Below are 25,841 nucleotides of genomic sequence, written 5' to 3'. Positions count from 1 at the left end.
TGACCTTTTTCTTTTTTGGCTGCACAATGGGTCACGTGGAATCTTAAAGGTTCTCCAACCAGGGACTGAACCCATGCCCCCTGCAGTGGAAGCTCGGAGTCCTAAGCACCAGGCCGCCAGGGAAGTCCCTCACTTGACTTTCCTTAGCCTCTGTTTCTGCGTCTATAAGATAGGAGGAATCATAGTACTTGCCTCATGAAACTTTGGAGGATAAAATAAATAAGTAAAGCACTTATTGCATGGCGTTTGGTAAATGCTCAAGAGACATTTATTATTATTATTACATTGGCTTCCATATTTCCTCCCCCACTAGACTTTGAGCTCCCTGAGACTGGGGGTTAGTCCAGTTTATCTTCCTGTCTCTGGTGCTCAGTTGAGTTCACTTGACAGAGTTTGATGTATAGTTCAGTTCAGTTCAGTTCAGTCACTCAGTGGTGTCTGACTCTTTGCAACCCCATGAATCGCAGCACGCCAGGCCTCCCTGTCTATCACCAACTTCCAGAGTTCACTCAAACTCACATCCATCGAGTCACTGATGCCATCCAGCCATCTCATCCTCTGTCGTCCCCTTCTCCTCCTGCCTTCAATCCTTCCCAGCATCAGAGTCTTTTCCAATGAGTCAACTCTTCGCATGAGGTGGCCAAAGTACCGGAGTTTCAGCTTTAGCATCATTCCTTCCAAAGAAATCCCAGGGCTGATCTCCTATAGTAACTGCTCAATAAACATTTGTCAATGAATGAATGGAGATGCTGGACACAGGAAGAGAAGATACAGATAATGAGGATTCACACAGGTTCACTTATTCCACATGCATTTCTGGAACCCTTACCCTGTGCCCCGTGCTGAGTGGTGCTGGGACTCATCGGGTGATCCTGACTGTGTTCTCTGGGGATCTCACAGTCCAGCAGCGAGATAAACCCATCTCCAGACAGTGATGATGACCTAGCATGGGCAAGGCTGGGGTGGATAGGAACTCAGAATGGGAGATCTGACCCAGATTGGGAGTCAGGGAGGATTTCCTGAAGAAAGAGGTATCTGAATCAAGATTGGAGGATAAATGAATGTATAAGGCAGGTACAGTGGCGTGATATGGCTACAGGCATACTCCAGGCAGATAGAAGAGAATACCTTCTTCAAGGTTCTTGAAGAAGTTCAGCCCCTCAGATCACAGACCACAGGGTTGGGGGGAGGGGCAGAAGTCTGAGAGGTTAGACTGAGGGGCCCCCAGGAGGGAGACCCCGCAGGTAGTTGAAAGCTGTGGTGACTTTAGAGAGGATGGAAGGCCTAGCTCAGGACACTAGGGGGCAGGGTCTGCTGCCTGCCTCAGTGAGACCGAGGGAGGGAGGCACCCATGTTTCGGGGTCTGGGCAGCCGTGTAGACTCCATAGGCGCCCAGAAGGGCAAAGAAAGGGGCCGAGGCTGGAGGCAGGTGAATGCACGGCACCACGCCGCCCGGCTCTGGCCGGTGGGTCTGCGCGGTCCTCTGCTGCCCCCTGCTGGCTCCGCTTTGACTCGCGTCCTGCCTGTAAGTCTTGGTAACCAGGATGGGTCCAGTAAGCCCAAACCCAACCAGTGACAAAGAAGGTATTACCTGGGCAGCCGAGCTGCAGGGTGCACCCCATTCACTGTCCCCAGTCTAACACCACCGACCTGGATCTTCAGCTGCCTTCCCCTGCCGACACGCTGAACTAAACTCAAGACTGGCCTCCCAAGCCCTCCCCGTTTCTTTCTTTTTAAAGAGTGTTATTGAGATGCAACACATGTACCAAGTATTAAGTGTGTTCCTAGAGTTGTACAACCATCACCACAATCAACCTTAGAACATTTCCATCACTCCCAAAAGAAACCCTGTCTCCATTAGCAGTCATTCCCCATTCTCTCTCCCTCCCAGTCCCCTGCCCAACACTAATCTGTTTTCTGTCTCTCTGGATTTGCCTGTTCTGGATATTTCATTCGTGTGCCCATGGACAGAGGAGCCTGGTGGGCTGCAGTCCATGGGGTCGCTGGGAGTTGGATACAACTGAGCGACTTCACTTTCACTTTTCACTTTCATGTACTGGAGAAGGAAATGGCAACCCATTCCAGTATTCTTGCCTGGAGAATCCCAGGGACAGGGGAGCCTAGTGGGCTGCCACCTATGGGGTCACACAGAGTCGGACACGACTGAAGCGACTTAGCAGCAGCAGCAGCAGTCATACACCGGGTGGTCTTTGGTGTCTGGCTTCTTTCGCTTAGCATAGTGTTCTCAAGTTTCCTCCAGTTGTAGTGTGGATCAGTATTTCATTCCATGTATTTACTTATTTATGGTTTTGCTGGGTCTTTCTTGTTGCTGCACGGGCTTGCGTCTAGTTGCAGCGAGTAGGGGCTGCTCTCTAGCTGCAGCGCTCAGCCTTCTCACTGTGGTGGCTTCTCTTGTTGCAGAGCATGGGCTTCAGTAGTTGTGGCGCACAGGCTCAGATACTCCTTGGTGTGTGGGATTTTCCCAGACCAGGGATTGAACCTGTGTCTCCTGCATTGGCAGGCAGATTCTTTACCACTGAGCTACCAGGGAAGCTCCTATTTCATTCCTCTATGGGTAGATCACATTATGCTTATCCATTCATCTGCTGATAGCCAGTTGGGTTGTCTTAATTTTTAGCTGTTATGAACAACACTACTATGAACATTTGTGAACACATTTCTGTGGGGATGTATGTCTTCATTTCTTGCAAACCTTGCCCTCTTGCAGCTTGGATGGCACTACTGTCCTCTACCCTTCAGTGGCAAACCAGGCACCTGGGCACTCTGGTACCCTGGCTTCCTCGGTGCCTGTTTCCTTCTCCCTCATAGCCCCTCTTCCTCATCCCGCTCAGACATTACCTTCAGTGCTGCTTGCTGTCAGCTCTCTGAGGGCAGGGATCTCTGTATATGTTGTTCACAGGTGTCTCCTCAGAGCCTAGAACGGCTGCACACAGCAGGTGATCGATTAATGTGTTGAACAGATGAATGGACACATTGTTGACAACACCCTTCTCCTTCATCCGCCTCCTCTAATCCAGGATAAAATTATATAATATCAATGTTTCATTCTAAATATCTTTCAGCTCTGTGCACTTCTTCCCCAGCCACCCCCTCCACCCTGATCTAGCACTTGCTGAATGAATGTACGAGTCACTGAATGAATAGATGGGGCAAGGCAGACCTGCCAGAGAATTTCTCTCTAGAAAGCATAGTGGGTGAGAGCGTGGGCTCTGACATGAATCCTGAAGGTGTATTGACTGAGCTATTCACATATATTTTGATTCTCCATATTCTGGGTATGAGGAGGCTCAGCGGTAAGAGAATCCGCCTGCCAATGCAGGAGCCACAGGAGACACGGGTTTTGATTGCTGGGTTGGGAAGATCCCTTGGAGGAGGGCATGGCAACCCACTCCAGTATTCTTGCCTGGAGAATCCCATGGACAGAGGAGCCTGGCAGGCTACAGTCCAAGGGATGCAAAAAGCTGGACACAACTGAAGTGACTTAGAATGCACGCACGCACGTATTCTGGGTATAGGCTTCCTTGGTGGCTCAGTGGCTAAGACTCTGCACTATCAGGGCAGGAGGCCCAGGTTTGAGCCCTGGTCAGGGGACTCAAGCCCATGTGCTGCAACTAAAGATCCTGCATGCCATAGTGAAGATCAAAAACCCCACATGCTGAAAGTAAGACCTGGTGCAACCAAATAGATAAATAACGTTAAAAAAAAGAAGAGAGAGAAACGAACCTTTTGATGTTCTAAGCCATGGAACGTGTGGGGTTGCTTGTTACCGCAGCATAACCCAGCCCATCCGATGCATCACTGGTCTTTCCTTATGCTTGGTGCGTGACCTTGAGGCAGTCACTCCACCTCTCCATCAACAAAATGGGAATATAATAGTCCCAGCCTCCCGGAGCTGTTCTGAGAACTTAAATTCAAATAGGGAGAGGCATAGTCGAGTCAGCAGTTGCAGCTTAGGCATCCCTCGACACGTGGAATCTTCCCCCATTAGAGATGGAACCTGTGTCCCCTGTACTGGCAGGCAGATTCTTAACCGCTGGACCACCAGGGAAGTCCAGTTATCATTATATTTAAATCTGGCTTCATCGTGGTGGAGGAAGAAGGAATGGTGCCCGTTTCCTAGGGCTGTAGTACAAACCTATATTACCCTGCTAGAATGGCCATGACAGAATACCACAGACCTGATGGCTTTAACAACAGTTATTTTCTCACAATTCTGGAGACTGGAAGTCCAAGATCAAGGTGTCAGCCGACTTGGCTTCTTCTGAGGCTTCCTTCTTTGGCTTGCAAATGACTGCCTCATTATGATTTCACATTTTTTTTTTCCCACGCGTGTGCAACCCTAGGGTCTCCTCCTCCTCTTTTAATGGTATTTTTACTTTAAATTTTTATTTATTTACTTCTGGCTGCACTGCACAACTTGTGGGATCTAGTTTCCCAACCAGGGATTGAACCTAGGCCTTTCACAATGAGAGTAAGGCATCATAACCCCTGGACCACCAGGGAATTCTCTCTTCCTCTTCTTGTAAGGACACTAATTGTACTGGATTGCAGCCCTACCCCCTGGCCTCATTTAAACTTCCAGTTCAGTTCAGTAGCTCAGTTGTGTCCTACTCTGCGACCCCATGGACTGCACCGCGCCAGACTTCCCTGTTCATCACCAACTCCCGGAGTTTGCTCAAACTCAAGGCCATTGAGTTGGTGATGCCATCCAACCATCTCATCCTCTGTTGTCCCCTTCTCCTCCTGCCTTCAGTCTTTCCCAGCATCAGGGTCTTTTCCAACGAGTCAGTTCTTCGCATCAGGTGGCCAAGGTATCGGAACTTCAGCTTCAGCATTAGTCCTTCCAGTAAATATTCAGGACTGATTTCCTTCAGGATTGACTGGTTTGGTCTCCTTGCAGTCCAAGGGACTCTCAAGAGTCTTAATCATCTCTTTAAAGGTCCTACTCCAAAAAGAGTCACATGGGGGATTAGGGCTTCAACATGAATTTGGGGGGGAACACAACTTTTTGTAGAACAAAGCTGGTACCAAGGGAGCTAGAAGGCACGCAGTCAGCCTCAGAGAACTTTCTCTTGAAAGTTCTGCCATCATGGGTGTGGGGTTGTTTCAGTCAGGATTTACAGGGAGCTGGGTGTAACAGAATCCCTAAGTAATGCAAGGGTCATTCCTCCACCTACCACAGTCTGTTTTTTGGCTCCCAGAGGAAAAGCCAGTCTTTGCAGGGGCTTACATGCCCTGCATGGTCTGCCCCTGCCCATCTCCCTGACCTCGCCTCCCACCCTTTCCCCTTTCTTCATTCTGCTTCTGCCGTGCTGGCCTCCTTGATGCGCCTGGGACTCACCAGGCAGACTCCTACCTCAGCGCCTTTGCTCTCGCTATTCCCACCGCCTGGAATGCTTTCCTTCTAGATCCCCTCAGGGCACCCTCCCTCTGCTCCTTTAGGTCTTTGCCCACTGTTGCCTTCTCAGCTAAGCCCCCTCTGCCCTTTGTTTAAAACCTCAACCCCCAAACAGTCTCACTCTTCTCTATCCCTCCCACCCCAGCACATCACAGGTGGCTCAGTGGTAAGAATCCCTGGGTTGGGAAGATCCCCAGAAGAGGAAATGACAACCCACTCCAGTATTCTTGCCTGGAAAATCAAATGGACAGAGGATCCTGGTGGTCTACAGTCCATGGGGCTGCAAAAGAGTTGGACACGACTGAGTGACTGAGCACGTGTGTGCATGTGCGTGCGTGCACACACACACACACACAGTTCCCCAACACTCTTGCCCTCCTTCTCTCTTCATGCCTCCCGCCAACACACCACATATGTTATTTATTTTGTTTCTTGACTCTCCGTTGCCAGAGTGACCCTCCAGGAGAGCAGGGATGTTTGTTTTGAACTGTGCAGGGCACACAGTTTTTTTTATTGCTGAATGAATGAATAAATTAAGAGGGTGAGAGATGGAACCCACATTGAGGACAGGGTTACGTGGGGGTAGAGGAGAAAGTGGCTGCCCTGAACTGGGGGTGTGGCGGGAAATGGGCAGAAGTTGGCCACAGGTTCTGAGAAACTGAATTTTAAGAGGGGCTGGATCTGCCTGGACAGGGAAGGGGCCCCAGCGGCCATGGAAACTGGCCTGGACTGTCCTCTGGGGCCACAGGTTCATGAGGCCGGAGCTTGCGGTCATGTGTCTTGTGCTCTGGGGCACGTGTGGTGGGGAGCCCAGGGGAAGGGGCTTCTAGGGAGGTCAACAGAGCTGGGTGGGGCGCTGTGGGTTGAGATGAGGGAGCCCGGCCAAGCAGGGGCTTGTGCAGTCTGGCTGGAAGCACGCCTGAGACCACCCTCTGGGGGGCTTTGGAGTGGAGCGGGGGTAGCAAGAGCCTGCTTTTCCCAGGCATGGGCCCAGGCTAGGTTGCTGGAGGGCCAGACCTCAGGGCGCGCTGTTCGCTTGCTGCAGAGTGAAGAGCTAGGCCCGTCACCGTCCTGCTGTGCGGCCTAGGCCAAGGCTGCGTCCATCTTGTCGACCTTACAGCCCCGGGGTCCCAGTCGTGCTGCGTCTCTGCGGAGGCTTTTCTGCGGGTTCAAGGCCCGGGGGAAGTCTGACGCGTCTCCTATCCCCGGCTGGCCTCACCTGGGACCCCTTCAGGGCGCGGGCACCAGCTGGCAGTACGGGGCAGGGTCGGGGTTCAGCAGATCCTGGGGGGGAAGGGGAGGGAAAGAGACGGAGGGGTTGTTGTGGTTTGGGGGTGAGAGCCAGGGGGAGACAGAGACACAGAAAAGGAGGAACAAGGAGAGTGAGAGAGACAGAGAAACAAAGTTCCGTGCAGAATACAGAAAAAAGAGTATTACAAGATCACAAGGACCCGGGGGCGGGGTGGGGAGACCCCTCAGGGGTAGAGAGACACGTACAGAGAAACGTAAGATAGGACGCACAGGGACACAGACGGAGGCAGAAGCTCAGGGGCAGACGGCGGGCGACTAGCTGAGACCCAGGCCCAGGAACGGGGGCGCCCTGCGGTGGGGCCCGACTCGCTGTGTGACCCTGGGCAAGGCCCTTCCCCTCTCTGGGCTTCATTTCTTCCTGCATTGGCTTCCTTTGACGCAGGAACAAACTGTAACCCACCCCTCCTCCGCCCCTCGCCCCCGAGACGGGAAATGACTTGCCCGGGAAGTCTCGGCGAGGGGGCTACGCACTTCCTTCCCGGGAGCTCGGGAGTCGGGGGCGGGGTCGGAAAGGAAGCCCCGCCCACCGAGCCTGGCGCTCCTGACCCCTCCCCCCTCCTCCAGCTCCATACCTGGTAGGGGTGGTTCTCAGGCTGCGGCAGTGGGGGCGGTGGGGGCGGGGGCGGGGGCAGAGGCAGGTCTGGCGGCTGCAAGGGGAGAACAGAGGTGAGCCAGGGGCCCCGGCCCCTAACATCCCCCACCTTTGCCCTGTGGTATCGGGACAGACCTGGACTCCGGGTCCCCACTGCCCCTCCCTGACTCTGAGGCCTCTAAGTGAAGGGAATTAACCTCCCTGTACTCAGTGTTCTCCTCTGAGAAATGGCTACATGGGAGGTGCAGCCAATGGCCTGACAATCACCCAGATAATGCTCAGCCTCTCCGTCAACACACGTGGGTCTAAGCTTTCAGTCTTAACTGTTTAAGTCCCTTTTCCTTCTCCTCCACCTTCTTCTTATTTCTTTTTTTTTCTGATTGCACCAGGAGGCTTGTGAGACCGTACGTAGTTCCCCGATCAAGGACTGAACCTGCACCCTCGGCAGTGAAAGTGCAGTCTTAACCAGAGCACCGCCAGGGAATCCCCAGCCTCTCTCATTTCTTACTTTAAGCAACCCTTTCCACCTGTAAAGGAAATATCTGCTCAGTGTAGAAAATCCTCTTATAAGAATCCTGTCTTAAGTTGCCACACTTCTAAGAAGAAGATAAAGCCCACCCACCAGCCTCCATGCCCAGAGACAAACCATCTTTGTGTTGTGCTATTTCCTTTTAATTTCTTTGGCTTATATTTTTAAAATAGGGAGTGGCCTAGACAGGGAACAGCAGTTCCCAAATTGTGTGACAAGGCACCCTTGGGCGCCCCAGCACACTCGGAAGGGAGGCAACAGGTCAAAAGGAGGCTTTAGGGGAGCGGGGCGGGGGCTTACCGTGGCAGTGTTCATGGGCCCCGTGTCACAAGGGGACACCAGGAGGACTGGCGATGGTATTGCTTCATAGATGCTGTCATCACCTGAAGCAGAGAACAAGAGGAGGAACCGGCTGACAGGTGGCCCACAGGTCCGTTCCAGCTACTGCAACTAACATTTGTGTTAAGCCCTCTTCTTGCCCAGCCCTGTGCTGGGGACACAGTAGTGACTGAGGCAGCGCTGGCCTTGCCCTGCCTTCCTGGGGCTCATGGTTCAGTGGGGGAGACAAACCTGTCCTCAGCTGGGGATGACCCAGAATGTGCAGAGCTGGGGTAGGGGAGCCCACAGGGCTCCTGGAGGGGGGTCAGGGAGGACTTCCTGGAGGAGGGGACCTCTGAGAATAGCAAGAGAAGTGAGAGCCACACAAAGGCAAGAGCGCGGGTGTGCAGAGGCCTGGCGGTGAGAATGCTGGTGTTTGAGGGACTATGTTTCATCTGTCTGGATTGCACTGGGTAGGTCAAAAAGTTTGTTTGGGTTTTTCCGTAAGATCTTATGGAAAAATCTGAATGAACTTCTTGGCGACCCCAATATATATATATATATATATATATTTCTTTGTATTGTTTTGGAGATGGAAATGTTACTTATGAGAGATGAAGCCAAGAAAGACAGAGGCGACCAGTTAATGAGGGGCCTTGAGAGTCATGTTAAGGAGTCTGAACTTTGTCCTAAGGGTACTAGGGAGCCATAGAGGGTTTTTGAGCAGAGGAGAGACAGGGTCAGAGATATAGAAGGACTCTGCTCAGAAATGGGGTGGAAGCGAGTGTGGGAGCTGGGAGGACAGTGGGGAACTGGGTTGGGAGATCCAGAAGATGGAGCTTGGGTTGGGTTGTGACCCGTTGGAGGACAGGAGCCAGCAGTGTTGTGGTGATAGAGGACAGGAGTACTAGACATTGAGAAAAGGAGGAGAAACAGGTTTGGGGTGAGCGCTAATGTGCTGACTCCGTGGGCTGAATCTGGGGAGTCCCAGCAAGGTCTGGGTGGGGGAAGTGATTGAGAGGCCGCAAACTGGGGACCACAAGGGGGTTTTTGGCTGGGAAGCAGAGGAGGAGGGGGCCCTGAGGAGAGCCGGGTTGCAAGACGGGTGTCTCTGGCTTACCAGCACGATGACTGGGGCCCAGCTCTGGTTTCTCTGTGGCTGTTATCCTGGGGGCACATGGAGGAAAGGATATTAGAATTGAAAGATGCTCAGGTGGCTGGAGAGAGACTCAGAGAAGCTGGAAACCCCATCAGGCCCTAGAGAGAGAGAGGATCCCCGCTTCAGAATGACCCTGGACAAGTTCTGCCCCATCCCAGCTTCTCCACCCATAATCCCCAGGCTCACAGTCGTTCCTCAGGTTTCCTCTGCCGCTGCTTTACACAGGGCATCCTTAACCTCGTCAGTTACACAGACCACCTGAACGATTCAGCTCCACCTACCTGTTTCATGATTTCCTTAATATTCCTCTTTAAATCGGCTCTTTTGAATACCCTTATTTAAAAAGTATGTGACCTCCCTACCATGAATTCATTAATTCACTAAACAAATATTTATAAAGACACTGACCACGGGCTGGGCATTGTTGAAGTCACTGGGGGCACAGCTGGGAACAAGACTGACAAAGACCCCTGGTCTCCTGGAGTGGACGCCATAGTGAGGAGAGAGGGAGAGGATTAGAATAAATGATGGGACATTGAACATCAGGGAATGAAAAGTGGGATGAAGGAAAATGAAGACTGCAGGGGGCAGAGGGTGGTATGTGTGTGTGTGTGTGTGTGCAGAGGGTGGTATATGTGTGTGTGTGCGCAGTTTCAGGCAGGGCGGTTTGGGGTGCCTCATTGAGAAGGTGACAGCTGAGCAAAGGCTTGGAGTAGCCAGGGGGACCAGGTGTGCAGAAATCAAGAGAAGAAAGTTCCACGTAGAGATGACAGTCTGTGCAAAGGTCCTGAGGCAGGAGCCGGGACAGCAAAGGAATAGTAAGGAGTGGAGTGTGGCTGGGGCAGAGAGAGTGAGGGAAAGAGTGGCAAGAGGTGAGGTCAGGGAGGCGAGAGGGTGCGTGGCAGATTGAGCTGGGTCTTGTGACCATGGTGTGGACTTTGGCCTTGACTCCAGGACCAGAGCTGACTGATTTATTTCTTTATTTGGCTCTGTCGAGTCTTAGTTGCAGCCCAGGGGAATCTTCACTGCATCATGTGGGATCTTTGCTGGCTGAGTAGCTACAGCGCCCGGGCTTAGTTGCCTGTGGGATCTTAGTTCCCAGGCGAGGGATCGAACCCATGTCTCCTGCCTAGCAAGGCTGATTCTTAACCACTGAACCACCAGGGGTGTCCCTGACCAATTTTAACAGACTCTCTGGCTGCTAAACGGGAGAACGGGAGACAGACTGTGCGGGTGGGAGTGGCAACAGGGAGACCAGTTGGAAGCTGTTACATTGTGAATGAAAGTACAACTCCATACAGCTGCTGCTAAGTCACTTCAGTCCTATCTGACTCTGTGCGACCCCTGAGACGGCAGCCCACCAGGCCTCCCCGTCCCTGGGATTCTCCAGGCAAGAACACTGGAGTGGGTTGCCATTTCCTTCTCCAATGTATGAAAGTGAAAAGTGAAAGTGAAGTTGCTCAGTCATGTCCGACTCTAAGGACCCCATGGACTGCAGCCTACCAGGCTTCTCTGTCCATGGGATCCATACAGCTGGACATAAGTATAGAAAGTGAGAAAGGAAAAGTCAAACAATGGTTTAGATTCATAGCTCCATATGTTGCTGATTTTCTCTTCATAGAAGATAGCAAGCATTAGAAAGGCGTTAAAAAAACCTGATCAAGGTGTTCATTTACCGCTCTCAGAATCATGCAAAAAGAGAAGAAAAAGGAATTCTTTTCCCCATCTGATTCAACGCCTTTAAAAATATCATAACTTTAAAAATGTCATCAAAAGGTTAACATTTTTTTAGATTTCGAAATGTTTCAAACTTACCTAGAATCACTGGCCCTGTGGGAAGGAAGCTGGTCAGAGGGTCAGGTTATACGGTGTCTAGCTTTGGTTCTGGAGCTTACAAGGTAGGCAGGTAAGGTTCACTATCTTGAGAACTTTTGCCATTCATGAGCCAGTTCGGTGCCATTTGTTGAATGACTTCTAGTCTCTAAGGCGCTGGCAAACTATGGTGTTTGTGTGTGTGTGTGTTTGTCCAGTCATGTCCTTTCTCTTCGTGACTCCATGGACTGTAGCTCCCTTTTATTTACTTATTTATTTTGGCTGCATCCAGGCTTAGTTGTGGCGTGCGGGCTTCTCTAGTTGCAGGACACAGGCTTAGGATCTTAGTTCCCCGACCATGGATTGAACCCTCATCCCCTGCATTGCAAGGTGGATTCTTAACCACCAGAGCACCAGAGACGTCCCCCATCACCTCAAAGTATCACTTTTGAGATGACAAGGATATCTAGCAGGTATGGCTCATGTGCCTCCACTTCCTTTGATATGACTGTGGCAGACATTGTTAATCCATCGCAGCATCTTTTCTCACTAACTTAGATGGGACTCCCCACCTCCTTTTCCATTAAGCTGTCTAGTGCCTAGAATAGTACCTGGCCCATAGCAGGCCCTCAACAAATATGTGTAGGTTAATTTACTGATCGGAATTGGGCTGGGAGGTGAAAGCTGTTTGCCACCCCTAAATTAGAACATATTCAGGGAAAACAAAATCTTGAAGGTCAGGAAGCTATAACACATAAGGAAGAGTTGAGGGAGGAGACAAAATTACTGCTTTCATTTTCTAGGGATTACTGAGTGGAAGCAAAATTAGACATCTTAACTCAGAATCAAGATAGGAGACAAAGTTCTGAAGAGGCTGATCTCATGAGAAAGGAATTTTTCATGAATACACTGTTCCCTGGGAAAACAGGCTTCCTCCCCCTTCTCTCTGTGTCTTTGCCTCTCCCTCTTCCTGCCTACCCAACCCCTCAGAGGTAAGCACCATCTGATGCCTTTGCCTGCCCGCCATCCACTCCCATTCTTTGGCAATTACATCTGGTTTTCTTTTGAGGAACCTTCCCCACTCTCAATCCATTTCATCATGTGGAGCCAGGTTTATCTCTCTGGCTCCAGGGTTATACAAGTAGCTCAACTTTGCATTCTAAGACCTGGCCATGGTGATTATTTCATGTAAGGACATGTGATTTAGTTAAGCTGGTGAGAGGCAGCTGTGGGGTTTTTGATGGAACTATCAGGAAAAAGGTACTGTTTTTCCGCTTGGGTGGCTGAGCTGGAATATAAGGCTAGAGCCACTGAGAGCTATCTTGTCACACCTTAAGGGGAGAACCTTCCTGGAAATGGAGCGACTGTAGAGAAAAGGAGAGTTGAGAGGTCTACATTCTATCAGAGTTTCTTGATAGAATTGAGCCCCTGGATCCAGCCATACCTGAAGCTCACTTATATAGGCCAAGAATGTTTCTTATTACTCGGTAAGCCAATATAAAGGTAAGGTCTCTGTCCCTTGCAATGCAGAATTCTGTCTAATACAAGGTAGGAAGATCCTCTCCACCTCAGGGGTTCCAGGATGGATGAGATTGTGTATGAGTTGGATGATGTGACTTAGGGAAGAAGAATCAAGGGGATCCAAGAGGGCAGGGGGAGCAGACTGACAGGAAGGAGAGAGGGCCGGGGCTCCTGTACCTGTGGTTCTGAGCCCTCCAGCCTCTTGTCACCAGGAGATAGGCAATGATGCCGACGGACATACACCCAGTGGCAAGAGATCCAATGACGATAGCAGCCACAATCCCAGCACTCACAGGCGGGTTGGTAACGGGCAGCTCCTTAGGCTTTTCTGGGGAGTGAGAGAAAGAGAGAGGGAGAGGGCCATGTGATTCTTTGGAAGGCCTCCCCACCACCCTTCCCACTGTATCAGTGACAGTCCATAGAACACTGAAGTGTGATTTCATCTTCCCAGCTCAGAGCTTTCTCCTGTATTTCAGATCTGAGCATCCAACTGTCTGGTTGATTTTGCTGCACGGAAAAGTCAACATGTCCCAGATGGAACATCTTGGCTCCCCCCACCTCAAAATCTCTGCTTCTCTAGGATTTTCTTCCAACCTCAGCACATCCCATACCTACCTTATGACACGCTGCCCCACCCTTGCTTCAGTTACTGGCTTTTTCTTGCCTCAGCTGATGACGCCTCCACCATTCCAGGAAAAGGGTGAAGTTCTGGACTGTGTTTTGTCAGGAACATAAAGGACTCGTAGGATTCTCAAACTCAACATGCCAGATCTGGGACCAAGCCTTACCTCACTCTGGCCCCCTCCAAGAGGACCTCCAGCCTTTAATCTCAATCTGGACATCTGTTTTATCCCAGTCCTTCTTGGTAGCAAAGCCTGAGGTTTAGAATCCACTTGCCAGTTCAGGAGACATAAGAGACACGGGTTTGATCCCCGGGTCAGGAAGATCCCCTGGAAGAGGCCATGGCACCCACTCCAGGATTCTTGCCTGGAGAATCCCCACAGGACAGAGGAGCCTGGTGGGCTACAGTCCACAGGATCACAAAGAGTTGGGCACGACTGAAGCAATTGAGCATGCAATTCAACAAACAACACGTTCCAAGCCTGGCTCCCTGCCATTCTGGAGACTCTCTGAGTTGTCTAGGATCCTTGAATTTGTTCCTTTTCTGTTTAAATCAGCCAGAAGCAGTTTCTGTTGCTGTAGCAGAAAACTTTCCTGATTCACATGATTTTCACAGCTTGTTTATATTTTCTGGCTTTTATTTTATTATTTTTAAAAATATTATTTATTTTAAAATTTTATTTATGTTTGGCCATCTTTTCTGCCTTCTATTTTATTATTTTTTAAAAACACTTTGTATTTTAAATTTTTTATTTATTTTTGGCTGTGCGGGGTCTTCGTTGTATCCTGCATCCAGGGCTCTTCGGTGCGAGGGCTTCAGTAGTTGTGGTGTGCAGGCTTGGTTGCTCCAAGGCATGTGAACACTCCTCGGGCCAGGGATCCAAATGGTATCCTCTGCCTTGCAGGCGGATTCTCAACCATTGGACCACCAAGGAAGTTTTTCTGCCTTTTATTATAGACAGTGAGCTTGTGAAGAGCCAGCCTGTGAATCACTGTATTTTCCGAAGTTGATTGCAACCGAACACCCTTCTTCAATATGACTTTGCCATTCTCCTATTTAGCGGAAGGTCTAATCTCCCTCCCTTGAATGTGGGCCAACCTTAGTGATTCACTTGAAATCAGAAGAATACGGTGTAGATCAAGGTGTGTGACTTCCAAGGCTAGGTCGGAAGCAGGCACGGAATTTCTGCTGTGGTCTTCCAGAACACTTCCTCTTTCCATGCTTTCCCATCATGAACCCAGAACCCAGCTACCATGTTGTGAGGAAGCCCAAGCAGTCACACTGGTGAGGACGCATTGATCAATAGGATCAATGAGCTTATTGATAGCCCCAGCTGAGCTCCCAGCTGACAGCAAGTGCATGAAGACACCTCTGGGTGCTTTTGGCTTCCGGCATTTGAGCCAAGCTCAGCCTTTTGAAGCCTTTCATCTGAGGCTGGATATCACGAAGCTCTCTGTATTCTTGGATCCCAGAAATCATGAACATAATAAAATGGTTGTTGTTTTATACCACTGAGTTTGTCCCACAGCAAGAAGTAGCTGGACCCAAGCCTCACATTCTGTTTCTTTTTTTTTTTTTTAATTTTTATTTATTTATTTTTTCACATTCTGTTTCTTCTTCCAGGACTGAAACTTCTTTTCTTTTGGCTTTTCTCTTCCCTGGTCTCTGGGACCATCTATTCTCAGTTCTACTAACAAAAAATCTGGGTCTTCCATTGAGTAGATTTATCCATGTTGATCCTTTTATTTTTAATTTTATTTTTGGCTCCACTGGGTCTTTGTTGCTGCATGGGAGCTTTCTCTAGTTGTGGAGCGGGGTCTGCACTTCGTTGCTGTGTGAGGGCTTTTCATTGCAGTGGCTTCCCTTGTTGCTGAGTACAGGCTCTAGGGTGCATGGACTTCAGTAGCTGTGGTTCTCAGGCTCTAGAGCGTGGGTTCAGTACTTGCGGCATACAGGCGTACCTGCCCCACAGCATGTGGGAGTCTTCCCGGACCAGAGATCGAACCTGTGGCCCCTGTGTTGGCAGGTGGATTCTTAACCATTGCACCACCAGGGAAGTCCCTCCATGTTGATCTTTGATAAGGTAGAATCACATCGAAAAAGTGCTTTGAAAGACCAGTATGCAAACCGACAACTGTCAGACCAGCTCTGAAAACAGAATTCTGACTCACAAGGTACAGCAAACTGCCTAGGAAACTAACCCTCTTACAAACAGCCCAGGAAGCTAGCTAAAGTCAGACTTACAGGAAGCCAGATTTCTATCTCTAGTGACAACGCAGGAAGCTGAACAATACCTTCTGTAACAATCAGTGCCAAATGGCCAGGACTTGATTAACTAACAGCCTCCCTAATTTTTGTCCCTCCTTTCTAACTCAGGGCCAGCCAGAGAAACCAAACACGTATCGTAACCAATCACCTAGGGTGTCCTGCCTTTCTGTGCCAACCGCCTTCCACAAAGACACACCTATAGCCTTTCCTGTTTTTCATTCCAAGGCTTTTCCACCTCTCTGCCTGCCCTTGAGTCTCTGCCAAAATGCAAGGGATAGTGGATGATGCCCCTGCTATACACAAGCTCTGAATTAATAGCCTTTGTTTTCCTCCTTTGGTTATCCTTTATTTCCACAGCTTCAAAAGTAGCAGCTTCACATGGACTTGCCAAGGCAGTCCTCTAAAGCAGGGGGTCTCCAAACTCTGGGATCTAATGCCTGATGATCTGAGGTGGAGCTGATGTAATAATAAACAGAAATAAAGTGCATAATAATAACAATGCATTTGAATCATCCCCAAACTACTCACCCCACCCCACCTGCCACGGAAAAATTGTCTTTCACGAAACCCATTCCTGGTGCCAAAAATGTTGGGGATCTAAAGGATCCTGTGATGGTGGTGATGTCGTTGTCCCCATTTTACAGACATAGGAACAAAAGCTCTGAACGTTTTGGCCATTTCACTAAAGGTCATATTGACACCCGTGTTATGCAGTCTATGCAGTCCAGGTCCCAGGTACAGAAACTGTTTTTTTTTTTTTTTTTAAACCACACAGGTTAGTTGTGTTTTATCAACAGGATGCTGCAAAGACCTGAGACAAAACCAGACTGAACTGGCTAGATCCAAGAAGGCTGACTGTCCTTGCCTCGTTTATCTCTGTGTTTTCATACCAGGCCCTGAGAGCTGAAGAACACTTGCTCTGATTTATCTCTGTGTTTGCTTCAAAGCAATTGGTATCTTCCAGCGATGCTTTGCAGCTGTGCGCTAAGAGATATACAGTGGTCAACCGCCCCAAAACTGGCTCTGACATGACCCCATGAGTGCACCTGTGCAACTGAGACCTGGAGGTGTCCGAGAGTTACCTTTGTTTCGTTAGATCTCTGGCCAAAGAGGGGATTTATACTCTGCTAGGCAAAATTAGCTTCCTTGGTGGTTCAGTGGTAAAGAATCCATCTGCCAACGCAGGAGACTTGGGTTCGATCCCTGGGTCAGGAAGATCCCCTGGAGAAGGAAATGGCAATCCACTCCAGTACTCTTGCCTGGGAAATCCCATGGACAGAGGAGCCTGGTGGGCTGCAGTCCATGGGGTTGAAGAGTCAGAGGTGACTTAACTAAAACAAAGGCTCAGTTAGAGCTATGTGCAAAGGAGCATGGTGACTGCACGTGCCCAAGCTGCCCCTGAAATCTCCACCTCTTTCCTGGAGCCCTTAAAATCCCCCTACACCTCTCCCTTCAGAGGGAAGAGGCTTTTAGAGTAGAAGTTCCCCTTCTCCATTCTCTGGCCACTCTCAAGCCTGTCTTGCTTTCACCAAATTCAATTTCATTATTGGCATCTCAAACTTGAGCCTGAGTGGGAAAGAACTCCCTGAGCCAGGGGGGGCTTTGGGTTTAGCTAGGGCCTCAAGGGCAGGTTTTGTGTCTAATTCTGTAACTGCATTGTGGGTCAGGACTAAACCCTTGACTCCATATAGTTAGTTTACGATGATAGCTGTTAACGCCCAGGCAGAATCAAGACCTAACTAGGAGCATAGACTCTGGAGCCAACTAGCCCGGGTTCCAGTCCAGCATCTGCTTCTCCCTATGTGGATGACCTAGACAAGTTACTCAGATTGTGCCTCAGTTTTCCCATCTGTAAAATGGGGATCATCACGCCATGATTGGGAGGGCATAGACGATACCTGTGTGGGAAACACACTGTACATGGTCAGTCAGGGGCAGTCAGGCTCTACAATTAATCCCCATGGGTACCAAAGGGCCTGAAGACTGAGGAAACCGGGCAGAGTTTCTCAAAGGCCCCAAACCCTCATGACTAGGTTTCTGGGACTGTGGCTCCCCTCTGTACTTTTGAGCCAAGTTGCTGTTGCTTGCGGGCTGTGTGACCTCGGGAGACTGACTTCCCGTCTCTGAGCCCCAGTATTGTCATCTGTGAACTGGGGATGGTTTACCGTATCTACACATCCTGAGCCTTCGCTTGTGTTTCTGTGAATCATACGCCTTGGGAGTCCTGCCAGAGACTCTCTTTCTTAGGTTCTTTTTCCGTGGGGACCTGTCATGTGAGCCAGGCTCCCTGATTTAGATGGGTCCATGTGAAGCCAGAGATGCAGGTACCACGTGGGGCCTGTGATGGTGAGGCTGGAGCCGGCACGTTCACCAACGTATAAACTCCACAAGAGCAGTGATCTCTGTACTTTCCTTCTGTAAACTCAGTGCCTGGTGTACAGTAGGTGCTCCATGTAGATGCTCATTGAATGAATACATGAATGAATGCAGCCTTCCAAGGGCCCTCAGGCAGGGGTTCTGGGCCCCAGGGGCCCAGATGTTGTGGGCAATGGCTACTCCAGTAGGAGCAGTTCCACCAAGGGTATTTATACCTTGTTCCTTGTTTCTAGCCTCGGGAAGGTCCTGCGAACATGTACTACCCTTTTTATTTTATTTTTTTTATAGTTTTTTTTTTTTTTTTTTAATTTAACCATAGTTGGGTTACAACGTTGGGCTAGTTTTAGCTGTATAACTTCAGATTCTTTTATTGTAAATTGTTGCAAGATACTGACTATGGTTCCCTGTAGTAAAGTTAGTCACTCAGTCATGTCCGACCCCATGGACTGTAGCCTGCCAAGCTCCTCTGTCCATGGAATTCTCCGAGCGAGAATACTGGAGTGGGTGGCCATTTCCTTCTCCAATGGTTCCCTGTGCTATACAGTAAATCCCTAATGTTTATCTATTTTATATATATATTCTTCATTTATCCCTCCTCATCCCCTTTGGTAACCATAAGTTTGTTTTTCATATCTGTGAGTCTATTTCTGAGTTTTAAATAAATTGATGTGTATTATTTTTTTTAGACATGCTAAGCTTTATTAAACCCCTTTCTGGGGACTTCCCTGGTGGTCTAGTGGCTAAGACGCTACACTCCCAATGCAGGGGGCTTGGGTTCAATCCCTGGTCAGGGAATTAGAGTCCACATACTGGAACTAGAAGGTCGCATGTGGTGCAACTAAGACCTGGCACAGCCAAATAAATAAACTTAAAAGATAAATATATTTTTTTAAAAAACCCTTAAAACACCTTCCTGCACATGCCAGTCGGAGTTGGCTTCGGTTACAGCCAAACTCCCTCATGATGAAGAGAGATTGAGTGTGCGAGTTACCTGGGATGCTGGAAGTGCTGTTGGCCATTTCCATTCCCACCTAGGTTGGGGGGCTGAATTTGGGGCCCTCCAATATAAATGTCTGGGGCTGAGGACACCCACCCTAACATGAGGACCCTCCCAGCCAAGCCTATCCCTAATTCCCTCTGCCTTTTCCTCTGCTCTTCTTTTCATGCTGGGCTGAACTGCCTGGCTTCCCTGCTCCCTGTGCTCAGCCCTCTGAAATCAAGGCCGTTCCCTGCCTCCTTTGCTTGCTTTCTCCACGGGGACCCCTCAGTACTTCCATGGGAGTCTGTGTGTAAGAAGCTCATGGCAGGAGGGACAGGGCTATGCACTTGGCTCCTCCCCTTCCCAGAGGCGTACTCTGGGGCCCACTCTGGGCCTCCATTTACCCTTCTGTAAAATGGGGACCATCCCAGGGCTACCTGCAAAGTTCTTATGGGAATGGAATGACGTGAGGTTGGCAAAGCACTTAGTTGGAGGTACCGGCAAGTAGTAAGTGCTTCATAAATCAGAGGTGGGGTTGCAAATATTTACTGAGCTGCTCATGTGTGCTAAGCCATGCTCTAGGCAGTAGGAGATTGATGATGAACAAAATGATAAAGTCTACCTTGTGACTGTTGAGTCCTGGCTCATCTTCCCAGCCGTCATCTCCAGCTCCCCTTCTGGTTTGTTGTACTTGATCCCATCTCCTTGGAAAAGGGGTGGGCCTTTGACTCAAGGGGAAGCAGACCCACAGGCCAGATAGGGCCAACCAGATTCTCTGTCTGTCTGTCTCTCCAGCTCCCTTTCTCCCTATCTCTGCATCTTGGAAGAGAAGACTCAGAATATGCAAAGAAGCCTGTGTAGTGTCTTGGTAGGAATCCTTGGCTATGAGAGGAGAATGGAGCCCTGGAGCAGAGATGAGACCAGAGATGGCACCCCCTGGAGGGGGAGGGAGAACCTGCTTTCTCGCAAAGCTTCCTTTCCCACCCTCCAGGCTGGGCGCCTGGTCCATTCATTCATGCAACATTGTGACTGGCCCTGTTCTAGGCTCTGAAGAAGCAGCTGTGAATGCAGGCCTAATATAGAGCCCACATCCCAGGGGCTACCTCTGGGGTTCTACAAGACGCCCCCACTCTGAGTCAGTTGGAGAGAGCTTCTATCCTTACAACCCAAGTGTTAGTTGCTCAGTCATGTCTGACTCTGTATGACTTCATGAACTGTATAGCCTGCCAGGCTTCTCTGTCCATGGAATTCTCCAGGCAAGAATACTGGAATGGGTTGCCATTCTCTTCTCCAAGGGATCTTCCCAACCCAGGGATCGAACCCAGGTCTCCTGCATCGCAGGCAGATTCTTTACTGTCTAAGCCACCAGGGAAGCCCCTGACCTTGGCTCAAATTTATCCTGCAGTGCTGGCCTCCTAGGATGCCCCCTGTTCACTGCCCTGTCTCAGCCATGCTGGCCTCCTGCCAGCTAATTCATGAGCCCTGCAGCTTCCTGCCCCAGGCCCTATGCACAGGCTGAGCCCTCTGCCCATATACCTTCCAGAGCTCCTTTCTTCTCTAATTAGAACTTCCAGGGGACTTTTCTGGTGGTTCCAGTGACTAAGACTCTGTGCTCCCAATGTGGGGGGGGGGCCTGGGTTCAATCCCTGGTCAGGGAACTAGATCCCACATGGTGCAACTAAGAGATCGCATGCCACAGCTAAGGCCCAGAGCAACCAAAACAAAAAGTAGTAAAAAAAAAAAAAAAAGGAAGAAGAAACTGTTGATCATCATTCAAACTGAAGGATCACCTTTTCAGGCAACCTCCCTGACATCCCTCTTTACAATCTCATAATTCCTGCACTTTCCTTCCCAGTACCTGCACTGTGCCTAAGACTCTATTGTAGGTGTGTGTGATTATGAAGTTAATATCTGTCTCCCTCACTGGGCTGTGAGCCCCAGGAGGGGAAGGTCAGTGTGCCTCGGTCACCACTCCATCCCCAGCACTGCCCAGCACCGGCCAGACACAGAGGAGGCCTGGAGGAGGTGGCTCTTAGTGGGTGCTTGCTGAAGGAGGAGTGAATGAGGAATTTAGCTCCTGCAGAGGCAGTTGTGTGTCTAATTCAGGAGGCACTGCATTTGAGTCCCATCTCTGCTGCTGATTTGATGGTGAGCTGCCTGATACCCTGCTTCAAACCTTCAGGATAAAACAGAGATTCAACCTGCCTTGTGCCCAATGGATGGGTTAAGCTGTGAATCCGATCACTGTCCTGTTTAAACCCTCTCATGGCTTCTTGTCAGTCTTGCCATGGCCTATGAACCTGGCCCCTGTCTACCTTTCAGACCTCACACCCAACTTGCTCACTGTCTTCTAGCTATGGAGTCCATCTGTCTATACTTTAAACACAGCAAACTAGTCTAACCTCAGGGCCTTTGCACATGCTATTCCCACTACCAGGAACTCTTGCCCTAGAAATCTTCAGGATTCCCTTCCTTCTTTTGCCTACTTTCTCAGCAAAGCCTATTCTAGATCACATCATTATTTATTTATTTTTATTGGACAAGTCTAACCTCTCTGTGCCTCAGTTTCCTCATCTGTAAAATGGATCTAATAATGTTACCTACTTAGCAGAGCTGCAGTGAGGATTAAATGAGTTATTATGGGTAAAGCTGGCATTTACCTATAACAAGTCATTTAATAGTATAGCATAGGGACTCTACTTAACGGTGAGTTGAATGGGAAGGAAGTTCCAAAGGGAGGGGATGTATGTATGGCTGATTCACTTTTCTGTACAATAGGAATGATAATAACACAACATTGTAAAGCAACTAGACTTCAGTAAGGATTAATTAAAAAATAAAAGGGTGAGTATGTTCCATTTATCTTACTCTGCGGTCTGTTTGTTTGGCCACACTGATGTGCGTGTGGAATCTTAGTTCCCCAACCAGGGATCGAACCTGTGCCCTCTGCAGTGGAAGCAAGGAGTTGCAACCACTGGAACACCAGGGAATTGCCACAAGACAAGTTCTTAAGGTGATAAATTAGAACCCATGATGACAATCACAAAGGTAAAGGGACGAGCAGAGTCCTGTGGGGACCTAGGTGATGAGTGACCAAGTCTGCCTGGAAAAGTTAAGTCATTCCACTCCCAGCTTTATTGAGATATAATTGGCATATAATAGTTCATGGAGTTCTGAGAAAAGAAACACATGAATTAATATAGGGTATGGGCCGCCGTCTGTGGGGTCACACAGAGTTGGACATGACTGAAGCAACTTAGCAGCAGCAGCAACAGCAGTGGTTCTCAAACAGGGGTGACATTTGGCACTGGGAGGGCACTATTAGCCTCTAGTGACTAGAGCCCAGGGAAGGTGCTAGATACTTGACAGGGCACAGAACTGTGTAGCCTCTGCTACGAAGGAATAGTCAGTCCAAAATGTTAACAGTGCCAAGATTGAGAAGTTGTGTTCTAGGGCAGGTGTTTAGAGCTGTTTTTGATCCATAACAAGTACCTAGGAAATATTAGCTGTTGCTGTTCTCTGCCACCATATCTCTGTTTTGCTCAGAGTAGATTCATCAATACATTTTTTTTTTTTTTTACTGTACTGTGAGGCTTGTGGGATCTTAGTTCCCTGACCGGGGATCAACTCTGGATCGCCTCAGTGAAAGTGCCAAGTCCTAACCACTGGACTGGCAGGGAATTCCCAATAAATTCTTGACTTATGAACATAGATCCCTCAAGACTAGGCATACAGTAGGTGCTCAATACACATTTCATGAATTCATGCATGTGAAGAATAAATGAATGGTGCATTCTCCAGGGTCCGGCTCAGTGTCTGGCACAAAGTAAGCATTCAATAGATGTGTTCTTAGTTAATGCACCAGAGGATTAAATGACAACTTCGGGGCTGGTACTGAGTAAGTGCTCAGCCAATATGTGTTGCATGAAGGAAAAAGAGGACCAGATGTTTGCGCAGAGCTTGGTGGCTGCTCAGGTTGCACTAGCCTCCCCACTTCTTCCCCCAGTGCCCAACACTTACCGACCACCTGGACCTCAGTCTTGGCCCGCATGGTCCAGGAAGGGTTGATGGTGACAGCTACCTGATAGGTGCCGCTGTCGCTGGGCTGGGCGTGACGCAGCAGCATGGAGCCATTGGAGAAGCCAACAATGTCTCGCTGATTCATGGCACTGCCATCCCTCTGGGGGCGTAGTAGCTTGGGGATGTAGGTGAATAACATTGTACCGCCATTGGCCTCCTCCCCCAGGTACCAGCTGAAGTCCTGGAAGGTGTTTGGGATGCCCTGGACAGACAGGAGAAGGTCCTGGTTCATTTGAGGCTGCTCCGGAATCTTCTGGATGCGCAGGGCTGCCCAGGAGCCTTGGGGGACCCAGAGGGCCAGGATGGAGGCTGTGGGGTTACAGGGGAGGCCTGGGATCAGAAGTGTCGGGCAGGGACCATAGCATTCTCCTCCCTATAGGTCCTCAACTGCAGGCTCTGAGTGCTGCTCATTGGCAGCAGTGCTGGGATTGATTAGTGATATCTGTTCTGGGTGCAAGAGTGGGAACCCAGGTATGAATGTCACAGATCTGCCATCCCATTGGTCCAGAAAGTTTTTCGGCTTGGAGATGGTATGTGATCTGCCTCCAAACACATGGACTCTCTGAACTAATTTATTAATTTGTCTAACTAATAATTGTTTGACCAATATATTGTTCATGCTACAATACTAGTTATATATGATATGTCTAAAATTCCTTATGGACTTCCCTGGTGGCCCAGTACTTAAGACTTCCAACACAGGGGGTGTGGGTTTAATCCCTGGTCAGGGAATTAAGATCCCATAAGCTGCATGGTACGGCCAAAACAATAATAAAAGAAAATAAAATTCCCTAGATTTCTAAGCCCTGGGAATTCAGCAGGGAATCAAGCAGAAGTAAATTCCAGCCTTTGTGGCCCTGACATTCTAGAAAACTCCACAGGTTAAATGGGGATGAGGTTGTGGTTCTTCTGCCCCTCCCTCCCGTCTTAATGTCATAATTTCCTTTCCCCTGACAAATTTTCCCTCTTTCAAGAGGAAACCTCAGCCCCTGGGCTAAGAACCCCTTCTCCCCTCAGCACTGGGGGTACATTTCCTCCTTACCTGAGAGCAGGAGGCTCTTGGGGAAGGCGTGCTGGGACCCAGCAGGAATCTCCATCTTGGTGTCCTATGGAGATGCCAAGGGGCCACCTACTGGACACCGAGGGGGCCCGAGGGTGGGCCCCTGGCTATCCGAAGTGAGCCCGCTCAGTGGGAATCCCGGGGTGCCTCTGAGACATGGCTGAGGCCGGCCCAGCCTGGCACCCCTTTTCCGTAGGCTCAAGGCCTCACCTGTACTCCTTCAGATGAAGGATGATCTGCACAGAAGCTGGCTGAACCAGTTTTCCAGGGTGACTGAGGAACTTCCTAGGGTTTCTCAAGACTCCTCCCTTGACCCCTTTACATCTCTTCTTCCCTGTCAGTAGCAAGGCAGTAATTATAACAGCAAAAACAACAGTCACAGCAGCCTCGGATTGAGCAATCCCCCCTGGGCCAGGCAAGGAGGTCGGTAATACCTTGTCCCAATACCTCATCCCATATCCACCATGCATAACTTTCTGTTTCATGGAATGAGAAAGCTGAGGCTCAAGGAGAGAGGCAAGTCGATCAGCAGGTGGAGATGGAATCTGACCTGTGGCTGGCTCCCTCTGAAGCGCTCAGAATAGTTGTTCAAAAACATCCCTCTGTTCGTTCATTCCAACATGCACACCCTATGCCCAGCCCTGGGCCAAGTGATGCTGAGAACATGGTAATGACTGAGACGGCTCCTGCTCTGCCCTCGGTCCACAGCGGGGGCTCACAGGTCTGTGTGTGTGTATGCACGCGCGTGTGTGTGTGAGACAGAGAGGCCCATCCCCAGACAATGACGATACAGAGTGATCATCAATGCTGGGATGGAGGAGCCTCGGGGCCTGGGAGAACCTGAGGGAATGCCTTACTCAGCCAGAGGGGCAGGGCAGACTTCCTGGAGGAGGGCATGTCTGTGCTGAGACCTAGAGTAGGAGGAGGAATGTGGTGGGATGGATTGGGGAGAGGTATACCAGGCAGTGTGAACAGCACAGGCAAAAGGCCTGGAGGCTGAGACAGCCCTCGAGGCGCACTGAGGAGTCAGCAAAATCCTGGAAGGATGGAGGGCCGAGCAGGGAGGAGCTGTGTGTTGGGGGGTGAAGCTGGAGAAGTGGGAGGGACCAAGTGTAATTTTGAGCTCTGTTGGGGCATGACCTGGGTGCTGGAGGGTCCAGGATTGTGCTATGCCCATAGCCACATAAGGCTATTTAAATATAAATTTAAATTACTTAGTTCCTTGAACTAGCCACTTTCAAGTGCTCAACAGCCCCATGTGGCCAGTGGCTACCACACTTGAGAGCATGGGTACAGGACATTTCCATCATCGTCAGAGAAATTTCTATGGCATAGCGCACACCTAGGGATCTGAGGGGGTTGATGCCAGCTGAGATTTCTTGTCTTGTAGGAGGAGAGAACACCAAGTCAGGGTGCCATACATCACGTAGCAGTGTGTGTGTGTCTGTGTGTGTGTATGTGTGTGTGTGTGTATGTGTGAGTGTGTGTGTGTATGTGTGAGTGTGTGTGTGTGTGTGTGTGTGTCTGTGTGTGTGTGTGTGTGTGTGTGTGTGTGTGTATGTGTTGGACACATTTCAGAGATTGGCATTTCCAGAGTCCCCAGGTTAGAACACTTTTCTTTCTTTTCCTTTTTCGTCTTCTTCTTTTAAAATCTTTTGGCAGCGCTGCATGGCACATGGGATCTTAGTTCCCTGACCAGGGATTGAACTCGAGCCCCTAGCATTGTCAGCACTGAGTCTTAACCACTGGACCACCAGGGAAATCCCAGAGTCCTTAGGTTGGGACAGGAAAGAAA

General features: G+C 49.7%; 1 protein-coding gene across 1 annotated transcript; it reads right to left on the bottom strand.

Annotated features, from left to right (window-relative positions):
• Positions 1–5,901: 5,901 nt before the first annotated feature.
• CEACAM19 (carcinoembryonic antigen-related cell adhesion molecule 19) lies at positions 5,902–24,083 on the bottom strand. Its single transcript, XM_010852684.1, has 8 exons — positions 24,029–24,083; positions 22,927–23,295; positions 12,825–12,989; positions 9,737–9,806; positions 9,290–9,336; positions 8,152–8,234; positions 7,303–7,377; positions 5,902–6,703 (listed from the first exon to the last, which is right to left on the bottom strand). The coding sequence occupies exons 1-8, from the start codon at positions 24,081–24,083 to the stop codon at positions 6,650–6,652; spliced, it is 918 nt and encodes a 305-aa protein (XP_010850986.1). The 3' UTR covers positions 5,902–6,649.
• Positions 24,084–25,841: the final 1,758 nt, after the last annotated feature.

The sequence above is a fragment of the Bison bison genome, unplaced genomic scaffold (genome assembly GCF_000754665.1).
Source record: "Bison bison bison isolate TAMUID 2011002044 unplaced genomic scaffold, Bison_UMD1.0 scf7180017864313, whole genome shotgun sequence".
In the NCBI taxonomy this organism is placed as follows: Eukaryota; Metazoa; Chordata; class Mammalia; order Artiodactyla; family Bovidae; genus Bison; species Bison bison.
Note: the sequence above shows the minus strand (reverse complement) of the source record. Positions and strands in the feature narration are given on the sequence as shown.